The sequence below is a fragment of the Heteronotia binoei genome, chromosome 18 (assembly GCF_032191835.1).
Source record: "Heteronotia binoei isolate CCM8104 ecotype False Entrance Well chromosome 18, APGP_CSIRO_Hbin_v1, whole genome shotgun sequence".
Lineage (NCBI taxonomy): Eukaryota > Metazoa > Chordata > Lepidosauria > Squamata > Gekkonidae > Heteronotia > Heteronotia binoei.
Genome location: NC_083240.1, coordinates 10155328 through 10170324, shown reverse-complemented (window position 1 = coordinate 10170324; position 14997 = coordinate 10155328). Strand labels below are relative to the sequence as shown.

At 46.7% G+C, this 14997-nt stretch overlaps 1 protein-coding gene across 1 annotated transcript in view; it reads left to right on the top strand.

Moving 5' to 3' along the window:
- Positions 1 to 209: 209 nt before the first annotated feature.
- Positions 210 to 14997, top strand: part of INTS11 (integrator complex subunit 11) — a 29118-nt gene continuing 14330 nt past the window's right edge. The window contains exons 1-11 of the mRNA XM_060259093.1: positions 210 to 335; positions 3029 to 3126; positions 3232 to 3305; positions 5246 to 5474; positions 5697 to 5795; positions 6182 to 6216; positions 7355 to 7493; positions 8072 to 8136; positions 12591 to 12780; positions 13947 to 14030; positions 14161 to 14250. Of these exons, the coding sequence (XP_060115076.1) occupies positions 308 to 335; positions 3029 to 3126; positions 3232 to 3305; positions 5246 to 5474; positions 5697 to 5795; positions 6182 to 6216; positions 7355 to 7493; positions 8072 to 8136; positions 12591 to 12780; positions 13947 to 14030; positions 14161 to 14250 (1131 nt within the window). The 5' untranslated portion in view covers positions 210 to 307. The remainder of the gene's footprint in view (positions 336 to 3028; positions 3127 to 3231; positions 3306 to 5245; positions 5475 to 5696; positions 5796 to 6181; positions 6217 to 7354; positions 7494 to 8071; positions 8137 to 12590; positions 12781 to 13946; positions 14031 to 14160; positions 14251 to 14997) is intronic.

Here is a 14997-nt window from a genome sequence, read left to right as displayed (position 1 = left end):
TTTGGCAGATTTTGTCTGTCTTTTAACTGCTTGCATTTTAGGAATTTAAAAAAGGCAGTGGTTTCACTAGAACTGAAAGTGCGACATACAAAAATGTTTGTCAATCAGCATTCATCACGCTGTATGCTTCTCTCCCCCCCCTCCCCCCCAACCCATCAAACAAACGATTTTCTTTATGGACTTCCATTTTTTTCTGCCTTTTTTTCCTTCAGGACATCTTCATGTCTGAGCTGCTAAGACTTTGACTTCTTCATGGGATCTCTGAAACAGCCTCCTTCGCAGCTGAAATTCTGAAACTGAATTAAGCATGCCTGAAATCAAAGTCACTCCTTTGGGTAAGCTGTGTGAACACTGGTACCTGTTTCACACTCTTATGTCAGAGATGGATGGAAGTACTTTCTTTAAAAGTACGGCCGTTCAGAATAAGAACGCAAGAAGAGCCTTGCTGGATCAGACCAGTAGTCTATCTAGGCTAGCATTCTGTCTTACGCAGTTGCCAACTAGTTCCTCTGGAGAGCCTGTAACAGGGCATAGGGGTCGAGGCCTTCCCCTGATGTGGCCCCAACTCTGTGCAGGGTTCCCTCCTTACAAAAGGCAGACATTCAAACAAAAGCTTTCCATAGCACGGATAATTTTTTTTTAGTTTATTTGGGAGGTCCCATTGGAGAAATAGTATGCTTTTGTCATGTTCCTGGCCTCAGGTTATATCATCCCCTCCGACATTTCACAGATGAAAATAGGGACACGCTTGTCCATGATTGCTCTTTTTAAGCATTTGAAGGGCTGCCATTTAGAGAAAAGCAGAGACCTGTTCCTATTGGCGGTAGAGGATGGGACTCACAATAGTGGGTTTAAATTATGGGTGGAAAGATACCGGCTGGATATTACAAAGAATTTTTTTTACAGTAAGAGTAGTTCAGAAGTGGAATGGGCTGCCTAGAGAGGTGTTGAACTCCCCCTCACTGGCACTCTATAAGCAACAGTTGGACAAACACGTCATGGATGCCGTAGGCTGATTCTACATTGAGCAGGGGGTTGGACTAATTGGCCTCTATGTCCTCTTCTCACTCTGATTGTGTGATCTGTGTTACCATCTACTCATGCTGCACCCTTTCCATTGCTGGGTGCTGCTGAAGGAACTTGGAGATCAGTTCTGTTTTATTTTCTCATCAGTCGTCCAACCTACACTTTTAACAGTCAAGCAGGAGAGAGAGAGAGAGAGCTTTTCTCTTATTTGAAGAAGACTGCAGATTTATACCCCGCCCTTCTCTCTGAATCAGAGACTCAGAGTGGCTTACAGTCGCCTATATCTTCTCCCCCCCCCCACAACAGACACCTGTGAGGTGGGTAGGGCTGAGAGAGCTCTCACAGCAGCTGCCCTTTCAAGGACAACTCCTGAGATAGCTATGGCTGACCCAAGGCCATTCCAGCAGCTGTAAGTGGAGGAGTGGGGAATCAAACTCAGTTCTCCCAGATAACTGAGCCGCCCTGAGCCTGCTCCGGCGGGGAGGGCGGGATATAAATTAAAAAAAAAAATAAGAGTCTGCACACTTAACCACTACATCAAACTGGCTGTCATTTGAATGTACTTTGAACCAGTTTTCTGATCGTTGTCCACAGTTCAGGAGGAGCTGTAGTGTGCGAAAACGGTAACAAAAACGATCCAACATCATGTATGAATTTATCAAATACAATAATAATTCATAAATTTGTTAAAAAACGTGATTCAAAAATTGTGCAGTCGATACAAGCCAAATAGAAATGTTCTCTGTAAAGTCATAGCTACCCTGTCCAAACGATAAAGAACAGTGTCCAAAATATGAAAAGGCTCTTATGATGGTGTTGTTCATTTAACGTATTTGTAAATGTGACTTACAAAGTTCAATATGTCTTCTAAAGATGATTCTACAACTAGCTGGTTTTTGTGCTTGCAATGATACTTCCTCAAGAATCTGTTGTTGTAACAGATGTTTGCGACTGTGCTGAATACTTTTCCCAATTGCTAAACACAACGTTCCTTTAAAATTAGAACCACAGTAGAAGAAGAAGAAAAATTGCAGATTTATACCCCGCCCTTCCCCCTGAATTAGAGACTCAGAGCGGCTTACAATCTCCTATATCTTCTCCCCCCACAACAGACACCCTGTGAGGTGGGTGGGGCTGAGAGGGCTCTCACAGCAGCTGCCCTTTCAAGGACAACTCCCACGAGAGCTATGGCTGACCCAAGGCCATTCCAGCAGGTGCAAGTGGAGGAGTGGGGAATCAAACCTGGTTCTCCCAGATAAGAGTCCACACACTTAACCACTACACCAAACTGGCTCTCATCATTCATACAGTATGAATTGCTAGACAAAAACTGTTCCTTTGGGCTACTTTTCAAATCAAGCCTGCAGCAAGTTACATTAAAAATGCTTATTCACCAACATCAGACACCAGTTAGTCCTGTGTTCCAGGGAACCTTGGTGCTTGAAGCAATATATCATCAGATTTAGTAAGTAGCTTTTGACAACATGAGAGTTTTCCATAGAGATGTTGGTGAGTAAGCCTTTATAATGTAACTTGTTGCATGCTTGGTTTGAAGAGTAGCCCAGAGTCGGAAACAACTGGTGCTTGCACAGGGGACTACCTTTACCTTTAAATTCACAGGATCCGCATTGCCGTCAGATGACTACCTAGCCTCTGTTTATAAACCTCCAAGGAAGGAGAGCCCACCACCTCCCGAGGAAGCCTGTTCCACTGAGGAACCGCTTTAACTGTCTTCTAATTCATTCTAAGATAGCTTCATGTTTATGTTCACGAGCAGGTGTGGAAAATGCAGAAATCAGGCCAATGACTTAGTAGGAGGCAGCAACCGAAAAACTGGAACCATCCCATTTAGATGGGGACAGTTGGAGGATATGCTAGATTGAGATTTGAAGTGCGTGACTCAGTTTGAAGGTTATATTTTGCACAGTCAAGCATTTGGGGAACAGTGTGGCAGCCACATGAGGGTTTCAAGAAATTCACTCAGCGTTCTGTGACCTTTCAGGGGCAGGCCAAGATGTGGGCCGCAGCTGCATCCTGGTATCCATCGCGGGGAAGAACGTCATGTTGGACTGCGGGATGCACATGGGTTATAACGATGATGTAAGTTTGAGGGGGAGGAAGAAAGGAGATGCTGGCACAACCGATCTCTGCTGGAAGAGGAAATCCCGACCGGGTCAGCGTAACTGCTCTGCCTTTGTCTTCTAGAGGCGATTTCCTGACTTCTCGTACATCACTCAGAATGGAAGGCTGACCGACTTCCTGGACTGCGTAATCATCAGGTGGGTTCACCTCTCTGTTAATATGTAAAAATTCAGTATCCTTTACTGCAGGGGTGGGGAACCTTTTTTCTGCCAAGGCCCATTTGGATATTTACAACATCATTCGCGGGCCATGCAAAATTATCAACTTAAAAATGAGTGCTCTACCGAGGGAGAACGATTCAGGGCTGCAAAATTAATGTAAATAATAGTTTTTCTATTTGAAGTCATGTGGGGAGAGCCTAATTTGGCACACACACACACACCCCGACCTGCTGCCCTAGGCAAATGCCTAGGTCCTGGGCTTTTTTTTGTAGAAAAATCCCGGCAGGAACTCATTAGAATATTAGACCATATCCCCTAATATTAGCATATTAGGTCACACACTCATTAACATATTAGGCCACACCATCTGGGATAACCAAGTGCAAATTGAACTGGTGGTAGCTCCCACCAGCTGGGCCCCGGGGAAACTGCTGCACAGCATGACTGCGCCCCATGATCCTTGCTGGCCAGCTGGGCCCCAGAGAGACCGCCATGTGGCTTGGCTTGGCCCAGCAATCCCCGAGGGCCAGAGCAAATAATCTCGAGGGCCATAAACGGCCCTCGGGTTGGATGTTCTCCACCCCTGCTTTACTGGCTGGTAAAAGACTTTATAGGAAACGGATTTGTTGACTGGCACCCCTTAGAGCAGTGAGTTGGCATTAGTTGATTATTTGAGCTTGACCTCTGTGTACAAGAGAATCCACGAATTCTGTCTTGCGTTTTGGACACCCCCACTCCACCCCACCCCAGACCTTTAGCCTGTTGAGCTGCAAGGACTTTCCATTTACAATAGGCATTGTAAGCTGTTGCTGGCAGTGTAGTCTATTTAGAGGCATGCCTACCCTGGAAAGATAGGTCGGTTTAGGTGTCACGGCTTCTCCTAGAGAATCATGGGAGTTGTAGTTTAATGGGTGTTCTCTGTTGGAGATGAGACTAGCCTACAGCTCTTAGGAGAGAGAAATGACAAACTTCAGGTTCTTTAATTCTGTTTGTTTGTGTGTGTGTTACGTTAAGGGCTGTGCCTCTTGGACACAGAATCTCTAAAGTGCTTTAAGTTATTCACATCCTTGTGGTCTTTAAATGAACTTTCAGGATTCTTCCATTTTAATTTAGGAGTTTCTCAAAGGGCCATCACGCCCAGACTTCAGTTTCCAAAATGGGCCAGCAGTAGTGCTCCAGAAAGCTAGCAAGCAGGGTATGAAAGGCAACCGCTTTCCCTTATTTGCAGTCCCCAGCTCTGAATGCGGAGGTTCCATTTAGTATCCTGGCCAAATTTAGTTATCCCTCAGTGACCCCTCTTGCTTTAAAAAAGAGATCTTAACCCAGGGGTGTTGAACTCATTTGTTATGAGGGCCGGATCGGACATAAATGAGACTTTGCTGGGCCAGGCCATGTGTGTTATAAAATGTAATGCCAGGTAGCAGAGATATAGACTTTATAAAGGACACAAACACAGTGATTTTTAAAAAAACTTAACATAAAACATGCTTAAAACATTAGTACTTGTTGGTCTTAAAGGTGCTTTCTTTGTATCTCTCTTTTCAATTCAGGCTCTCTCAATCTCACAGTAGAGCTACTAAGCCAAGCCTCTTTTCCTTCTATTGGCTGAGGCTCCCCCCCTCCTGACCCCCTGGGGAAGGAAGGAAAGAGCCAGAGCTTCCTTTGAAGCAAGCTATCTCTCCCCCCTTCTTCCTCGACAGAGGAGCCTCAGCCAATGGAGAAAACAGAGGCTTTGATCTGTAGCTCCTGTGCGATTGAGCAAGCCTGGCAAAGCAAGCTGTGATGCAGAAGGAAGCAAAAGAGAGAGAGAAGGAAGCATACGACAGCCAGTTGCTTGAGGGCCTGATAGGAGCCTCTGGGGGCCTGATTTGGTCTCTGGGCTGAATGTTTGACACCCCTGTCTTAACCCTTCCCAGCCACTTCCATCTGGACCATTGTGGAGCCCTGCCATATTTCAGCGAGATGGTTGGCTATGACGGGCCCATCTACATGACCCACCCAACCAAGGCCATCTGCCCCATCCTGCTGGAGGACTACAGGAAAATCACCGTGGACAAGAAAGGGGAGACTAACTTCTTCACCTCTCAGATGATCAAAGATTGCATGAAGAAAGTGGTGGCTGTCCATCTTCATCAGACGGTCCAGGTAAGAGAACCCTGAGTCTGATGGGTACTGATGTAACCGCCGGCATTGCCTCTGACAAATCGTGACAATACCAGCTGAGTTCAGTTCCCGGCAGTGTCACGCGGGTGGCCATCACCTTTCGAGTGCTTTGGTCCTAAGTCATGAAAGACTTTCCTACATGACTTCTCTGGAGACTTGCTGGGACCACCTTGACACTCCGATCAGTTTGGCTTGTCGTTGCAGGTCGATGATGAGCTGGAGATCAAGGCATACTACGCAGGGCACGTCCTCGGGGCAGCCATGTTCCAGATCAAAGTCGGCTGCGAGTCCGTGGTATATACCGTAAGTGCACCGTTGTGTCCTCCTAGCTGTGCCCCGTTTCACTTAAGCTAGGCATGCCAGATGGTTTGCAATGCCTAAGAGCCAGTTTGGTGTAGTGGTGAAGTGTGCGAACTCTTATCTGGGAGAACCGGGTTTGATTCCCCACTCCTCCACTTGCACCTGCTGAGATGGCCTTGGGTCAGCCGTAGCTCTGGCAGAGGTTGTCCTTGAAAGGGCAGCTGCTGTGAGAGCCCTCTCAGCCCCCCCCCCCCCCTTAAGGGTGTCTGTTGTGGGGGAGGGAGATAAAGGAGATTGTGAGCCGCTCTGAGACTCTTGAGTGGAGGGCGGAATATAAATCCAATGTTGTCTTCTTCTAAGAAGGGTTTGTTTGTTCTTTGTTTCATTAGGGAGACTATAACATGACTCCAGACAGACACTTGGGGTAAGTTTGAGAAGCTCAGTAACCGCACATACATTCGTTTGATTTGTGTGTGGCGTTTTCCATCACGAGTGTCACATGTGTATCAATACCTCCTAGGTCTCACTGATGTGATTGTTTAAATAATCGTGCTTGCTCTTCTATTCCTCACGGTTTGCACTGTTCTGTTCCCTTCTTTTCCCCTTCAAAGAAGCTTCAAGGGGAGATTCCAATGGGAAACAATCTGTTTTTAGAACTCTTCTGCCTCCTCCTTTGGAGGTTTTTCAAACAGAGGCTGCTTCTGTGAATTTAGGGAAATCACGGGAAGGAGGGCAGGAAGGGCTGCATCAGCGCTTAGTTCTTGCGGCCCTTTCTTTACACGTCTAGGGAAATGCTCATCACCACCTTGGGCTCAGGCAGCAGTTTTTTAACTGGGCCAGTTTGGTCAGGGATCCTGGAGGGTTTTTTGCCATCTTCAGGGCATGGAACAGGGGTCACTGGGGATGTGTGGGGTGAAGGTCTGTTTGAATTTCCTGCATTATGCTGGGGGTTGGACTAGATGACCCAGGAAGTCCCTTCCAACGCTATGATTCTGTGATTCCCATGTTTCAAGGGGGGGGGGGAATTTTGGTTAGTACGCTGTATTAAAATCGTGTGAGATTCATTCATTCTCCCAAAAAGGGTACCCCAAGGGAGAAGCAGAGATGCTTTCATTTTCCTCCTGCAGTACAGGAAGCCATACACGGGGGAGTATTTTCTACAGGGATCCATAAATGAGCAGCTCCACAGATTAGACTGAACACGTAAAGTGTCTACATTTGTTTGCAAACATGACCAGATTGTGATTAAGATCCGAGAGTGCTGAGTTCAGATTTAACCATAAAACCTGCCGAGTGATTTATTGTGCTTTTCTTATCCTACTCTACCCTCATGACGTGCGTGAGAATTAAAATGGACGGAGGGTGGGAGGAAAATGACAGGCAGAAATTAGATGCGGAGCACAATTGGCTCTCCATTTCGAGCACTGCATGTTCAGTGAGCATTCTGCACTGGAGTTGTAGAGGGGGATTTTTAAGCCCGAGGACGGCTCCGTTTCAGGGCTACGCCTGTCGCGGCCTGCAGGAACGCCAAGCCTTCTTGAGTACTCTCTGTTTGTCTTCAGAGCTGCCTGGATTGACAAATGCCGTCCCGACCTGCTCATCACCGAGTCCACCTACGCCACGACCATTAGAGATTCCAAACGCTGCCGTGAGCGGGACTTCTTGAAGAAGGTCCACGAAACTGTTGAGCGAGGAGGGAAAGTATGTATTTTTTTTTTTAAAGGAGGCCATCTGACTGTCTGATGAGATTGATCCCCAAGACAGTTTGTTAGATTTGCTCTTGAGTGGCTTGGGCTTCAACCGCAGGAACATCTAACAAGAAAGAGAAGAAGATATTAGATTTATACTCCACCCTTCACTCTGAATTTCAGAGAGTGGTTCACAATCTCCTTTACCTTCCCCCGCCCCAAAGCAAACCACCCTGTGGGGTAGGTGGAGCTGAGAGAGTTCTCACAGAAGCTGCCCTTTCAAGGACAGCTCTGTGAGAGCTATGGCTGACCCAAGGCCATTCCAGCAGCTGCAAATGGAGGAGTGGGCAATCAAACCCGGTTCTCCCAAATAAGAGAGCTATGGCTGACCCAAGGCCATTCCAGCAGCTGCAAATGGAGGAGTGGGCAATCAAATTTGGTTCTCCCAGATAAAAGAGCTATGGCTGACCCAAGGCCATTCCAGCAGCTATAAGCGGAGGAGTGGGCAATCAAACCCGGTTTTCCCAGATAAGAGTTCACGCACTTAACCACTACATCAAGCAGTCACCCAGATGCATTATATCTCTGCAGGTGCTGATCCCGGTGTTTGCCCTGGGCCGAGCTCAGGAGCTCTGCATCTTACTGGAGACCTTCTGGTAAGGAGCCGCCCTCCTTTGTTTTCCTTTTGATTCTGTCTTGCTCTCCGCCTCAGTTCTTCTACATCCCCACGACTCTGTTTTTTTGAAGAAAGACCTCTGTTTCTTCTGCCTGCCCGCTCCCCTCCCGTCTCTCATCATTTTTACTCCATGATATTCTTTGTGCATAGGAGCCCCGTGGTGCAGTGATAAAGCTGCAGTATTGCAGTCCGAGCTCTCTGCTCACGGCCTGAGTTTGATCCCTGGTGGAAGCTGGGTTTTCAGGTAGCCAGCTCGAGGTTGACTCAGCCTTCCATCCTTCCGAGGTCGGTAAAATGAGTACCCAGCTTGCTGGGGGGAAAAGTGTAGATGACTTTGGAAGGCAATGGCAAACCACCTCATAAAAAGCCTGCTGTGAAAATGTCGTGATGCAACGTCACCCCAGAGACCTAAACGACTGGTGCTTGCACAGGGGACGACCTTTACCTTTTTTATTCTTTGTGCAGAAGGCTGATCCCTTTGAAATGTGGTGTTGGAGGGAGTTTTTTAAAGATACTGTGGCCCAAAAAGACAGATCAGTGGGTTCTAGCTCAAATGAAACTGTTGGGTTTCGGCAAGCTCCCTTCCTGAAGCCATGAGATAGTTAACTGTTTGTTCTCACATGCTGATATCTTAGCTAACTTAAGGTTACAGACCAATAGAATAGCCTGCACGTATTTGCCACCAGCGCTAGATGAGAATATGCGTAGTTAGCTAGTATTGGGGTGCTTCAGTTGGGTAATCGGTACGTTGGAGTTGGACTGGAGAATAAGGTTTGAGTTTCAGTTTATGGCTCTGTCTGAGAATCTCTGGTCTTTTTCACACGAGGCTTAGAAGTCTCTTAGTAAACATGTATTTATTTATTTATTTCATTCGATTTATATCCTGCCCTACCCCACCGAAGTGGGCTCAGGGCGGCTCACAACACAAAATTCTAACAATAAACCAAAAATTAAAATACATTAATAATTTACACAATAAAATAAAAGACACAATTGTCAGCGTACTAGGCTACAGTCTTCTTAAAATTCAGCTATTCAGATATTCTGATGTTCAGATGTCGGTCAGTTGTATGCCATCTGGAAGAGGATTGTCTTACAGGCCCTGTGGAACTGCCCAAGGTCCCGCAGGGCCCTCACCTCCTCCGGCAATTGGTTTCACCAGCAAGGGGCTGTGATCGAAAAAGCCCTGTCCCTAGTTGACTTCAGACGGGCATCCTTTGGCCCGGGGATTGTAAGGAGATTCTGAGAACCCGATCTCAGCACTCTCTGGGGAACATATGGGGAGAGATGGAGAGTAGGCAGACAGGATGTTTTCTTGTGTTGTTTGTTATTTTTCAGCTCCCAGTAAACCCTCCCTTTATTAGAAAGCAAAGTTTCTGTTTAAAAGCGAATGCCTTTGCTTTGCTGCGTTTCGATCTCTGCTACATTTGCATTCACCCTAACAGAAACCCAGACTCTTTCTAGAAGCTTAAAATGATAAAACTGAGGCTCTTGTACTTTGCTAATGAGTTCCTGTCGGGATTTTTCTACAAAAAACCCCCCAGGACCTAGGCATTTGCCTAGGGTAGCAGGCTGGGGTGTGTGTGTGTGTATGCCAAATTAGGCTCTCCCCACATGACTTCAAATAGAAAAACTATTATTTACTTTAATTTTGCAGCCCTGAATCGTTCTCCCTCGGCAGAGCACTCTTTTTTAAGTTGATAATTTTGTATGGCCCGCGGATGATGTTGAAAATATCGGGCTGAGGCTAAACCCAGCGAAGACAGAGGTCATTTGCTTGGTCCGTCGTGGCCCAGGGGGGGAAATACCCCTTCCGGTTTTTGACGGTGCGCCGCTGATGGCGGCGCACAGGGTCAAGAGCCTGGGGGTACTTCTGGAGCCTTCCTTAACTATGGAGGCCCAGATAGCAGCCACTGCCAAGTCCGCATTCTTCCATCTTAGGCGGGCTAGACAGCTGGCTCCCTTCCTGGAACGCGACGATCTAGCAACGGTGATCCATGCTACGGTCACCTCGAGGCTGGACTACTGCAATGCCCTCTACATGGGGCTGCCCCTGTGTCGAACCCGGAAATTGCAGCTGGTGCAGAACGCCGCCGCCCGGTTGTTATTGGGGCTCCCAAGGTGGGAGCACATTCAGCCGGGACTTCGGGCGCTGCACTGGCTGCCAATATCCTACCGAGTTCGATACAAGGTGCTGGTTATTACCTTTAAAGCCCTATATGGTCTAGGACCTGCCTACCTGAGGGACCGTCTCTCCCCGCATGTTCCCCAGAGAGCACTGAGATCGGGATCTCAAAATCTTTTGGTTGTCCCCGGGCCAAAGGAGGCCCGCTTGAAGATCACAAGAGACCGGGCCTTCTCTGTAATGGCTCCATTTTGGTGGAACCAGCTGCCGGAGGAGGTAAGGGCCCTGCGGGATCTCACCCAATTCCGCAGGGCCTGTAAGACAGTCCTCTTCCGGCTGGCCCACAACTAACGGCCCTGTATACCGACTACTGAATGCTGTATATTGTATACTGAATTTTTATCTGAAGCTGAATAGAGTGTAGCTCCACGACTGCTGGCTGTTTTAATGATGTATAGTTATAACAAATGTTTGATTTTAATTATATATTGTGAAATGTTAATTTAAAGTGTAATTTTATACTTTTATGTTAGTTTTATATATGTTGTAAGCCGCCCTGAGCCACTCGGTGGGAAGGGCGGGATATAAATCCCAGATAAATAAATAAATAAATATCCAAATGGACCTTGGCAGAAAAAAGGTTCCCCGCCCTCGCAATAAAGGATACTGAAATTTTACGTATTAACAGAGAGGTGAACCCACCTGATGATTACGCAGTCCAGGAAGTCAGTCAGCCTTCCATTCTGAGTGATATACTTTGCTCGCTTTATGAGAAGGCAAGAGACCCTGGAAAAGGCAGTTGTGCTAGGAAAAGCTGCAGGAAAAGAGGAAGTTGAAAGGAGAACGAGGAAAATCCACTGTGAGATGAGCTGACTCTAAGGTTGTTAGTTAATTAAGAAAAGAATGACTTTAATTTTCTATCCTGCCCTCTCCGCAAGTGGACACGGGGCAGCTAACAGTCAGTCAAAATGCAATTTTAAATTACAATTTAAAACAATAAAAAATTAACCATTAAAATACGTTTCATGGCGCTACTCAAAGTTCAGTATGGGTGGGGTCATAACTTTCTTCGGACAGTGATCTTGTGGGGGACATAATGCCTCACAAACGATGTTGCTCAGCAGTGTGGAGTGGCACTCCTCTCTTGTTTGATATTAAAGGCCTGTTGAAACAATTCAGTTTTGCAGGCCCTGCGGAACTGGGAGAGATCCCGCAGGGCCCTTTTGACTTCTGGGAGGGCATTCCACATTGTTGGTGCTGCCACTGAGAAGGCCCTAGCCCGTGTAGAGCAAAGTCTGGCCTCCCTTGGTCCGGGGATAGATAACAGATTTTGAGTTCCTGAGCGCAGTGCTCACTGGGAACATATGGAGAAAGGTGGTTCCGTGGATAGACAGGCCCTTGACCCTATAGGGCTTCAGAGGTCAGGATAGGACGTTTTGGAGGACATTTATTCATAGGGTTGCCATAAATCAGAAGTGACTTGACAGCACTTAATGCGCACACACATTCTTTGTTTGCGAGACAGGTCAGTGGGAATGCAGATGAAGCTTTAAAGCAGGGGTGTCAAACATATGGCCTGGGGTCCGAATACGGCCCCCGGAGGTCTCCTATCAGGCTCCCGAGCAACTGGCTGTCATCTGTTTCCTTCTCCCTATATCTTGCTTCCTTCTGCCTAACAGCTTGCTTTGCCAGGCTTCCTCAGTTGCACAGCAGCTACAGAGCAAAAACTCTGTTTTCTCCATTGGCTGAGGCTCCTCCCTTGGGGAGGAAGGTGGGGGGAGGCAGAGCTTGTTTTTCCAGGTGCTCTCAATCACACAGCAGAGCTACTGAGCCAAGCCTCTCTTCCTTCTATTGGCTGTGGCTCCACCCCCACAGTCCCCTGGGGAAGGAAGGAAAGAGCCACAATTTCCTCTGCCCTGTTCCCTGGATCCCATGGGAGAAATACAAAGAAAGCACCTTTAAGACCAACGGGTGCTAAGGCTTTAAGTTTTTAAAATATATATATTTAATTGTGTTTGTCTGTGTCCTTTATAAAGTTTATATCTCTGCTACCTAATCTTAAATTGGTACACAGATGGCTCGGCCCAACCCAACCCAACATGGCCCGGCCCAACAAGGTCTCATTTATGTCAGGTCCAACCCTCATAACAAATGAGTTTGACACCCCTGCTTTAAAGTTTGGTTCAGGTTCTCCGGGATGTGAGTAGAACTTAGTCTCTTTCTTCATCCTCAGTTCCCTCAGCCTGACCGCCCAGTTCATGCCAGAACCACTAGGATTCACTCCGTCCTTTCTCTTTTTTCTTCCAAAGGGAACGCATGAACTTGAAAGCTCCCATCTACTTCTCCACGGGGCTGACCGAGAAGGCCAATCACTATTACAAGCTCTTCATCACGTGGACCAACCAGAAGATCCGGAAGACCTTTGTCCAAAGGAACATGTTCGAGTTCAAACACATCAAGGCCTTTGACCGAGCCTTTGCCGACAATCCAGGCCCCATGGTGCGTACAGCTCAGGGGTGGTGAGGGATGGGTTAAAACCAGGGCTTTTTTTTGTAGTAGGAACTCCTTTACATATTAGACCACACACTCCTGATGTAGCTGATCCTCCAAGAGCTTATAGGGCTCTTCGTACAGGGCCTACTGTAAGCTCTTGGAGGATTGGCTACATCACGGGCGTGTGGCCTAATATGCAAAGGAGTCCCTGCTACAAAAAAAGCCCTGTCTTGGAGTAAGCCCCAATGAACACAAACACATCACAGTTTTAACCAGGGCTTTTTTTGTAGCAGGAACTCCTTTTCATATTAGGCCACACATTCCTGACGTAGCCAGTCCTCCTGGAGCTTCCAGTAGCCCCTGTACTAAGAGCCCTGTAAGCTCTTGGAGGATTGGCTACATCAGGGGTTTGTGGCTTAATATGCAAAGACGTTCCTGCTACAAAAAAAGGCCCTGGTTCAAACTCTGATGTGTTTGTGTGGGGAGGCCACAGTAGACCAAGGATTTCTCTTTGGGTAGTTTTGGAGTACAAAACCCATTGCATGGCTGTGGCAGGTAGAACACACCTTTTTCTTTTCCTTCCTTCCTTCCTTCCTTCCTTCCTTCCTTCCTTCCTTCCTTCCTTCCTTCCTTCCTTCCATCCTTCCATCCTTCCATCCTTCCATCTTTCTTTCTTTCTTTCTTTCTTTCTTTCTTTCTTTCTTTCTTTCTTTCTTTCTTTCTTTCTTTCTTTCTTTCTTTCTTTCTTTCTCTATCTTTCTTTCTTTCTATCATCTATCTATCATCTATCTATCATCTATCATCTTTTTATCATCTATCTATCTATCTATCTATCTATCATCTATCTATCTATCTATCTATCTATCATCTATCTATCTATCATCTATCTATCTATCTATCTATCTATCTATCTATCTATCTATCTATCTATCTATCTATCTATCTATCTTTCATGTGCACCATTCTCTTGAATTTTTGATAGTTTCTGTAAAAAAAGCATTGTTTTTCTAGTAGCCATGTTTGAGTATGAAAAAACTTTAATGTCAAGTACATGTCTGTGAAGCTTATCACTTAACCACACGTGTGGGGATTAGGGATTTGCTTTATTAACAGAGGTTGTTGGAAGCCAGCTGTCCCGGATGCACATTTTTCCCCCCCATTTGTTGTTCTAGGTTGTGTTTGCCACACCAGGGATGCTTCACGCGGGACAGTCCCTACAAATCTTCAAGAAGTGGGCCGGTAACGAGAAGAACATGGTAGGAAAGCCTCCCGAGGCTTGTGAATGTTTTGGTTTGGTTTTGTTTGAAGAGCAGCACTTTTTATTACCCGTTTCTTTCGGTGATGAGCCCAAACGGCAAGCTGCTTCCTTCCGGATTCTCTCCCCAGGTGATCATGCCAGGCTACTGCGTGCAAGGAACAGTGGGCCACAAAATTCTGGGCGGACAACGGAAGCTGGAAATGGAGGGGAGACAGATCGTGAGTGACGTTTCACAGAGGGGGAATTCCTTTCTCTGTTGTCCTAGTGATGAATTGCCACTAAAAAGAATGGCCTGATCAGGTAGACCAGGGGTGTCAAATTCATTTGTTATGAGGGTCAGACCTGACATAAATAAGACCTTGTTGGGCTGGGTCATGTAGGGCCAGGCCATGTGTATACCTATTTAAGATATACACTTTAAAAAGGACACAGACAAAACACAATTAATTTAAAAAAAATACAAACTTAAAACATGCTTAAAACGTTAGCACTTGTTGGTCTTAAAGGTGCTTTCTTTATTTCTCTCCCATGGGATCCAGGGAACTGGGCAAAGGAAGCTGTGGCTCTTTCCTTCCTTCCCCAGGGGATCAGGAGGGGGAGAAGCCTCAGCCAAAAGAAGGAAGAGAGGCTTGGCTCAGTAGCTCTGCTGTGTGATTGAGAGAGCCTGGAAAAACAAGCTCTGCCTTCCCCTCCTTCCTCCCCAAGGGAGGGGTCTCAGCCAATGGAGAAAATATAAGTTTTGCTCTGTAGCTCCTGTGCGATTGAGCAAGCCTGGCAAAGCAAGCTGTGATTCAGAAGGAAGCAAGAGAAAGGGAGAAGGAAGCAGATGACAGCCAGTAGCTCGAGGGCCTGATATGAGCCCTCTGGGGGCCTGATTTGGCCCCCTGGCTGCATGTTTGACACCCGTGGGGTAGACAATGAAAAAATACTATAAACCGTGTTGGTTTTTAACGTCTCCTGGGCTC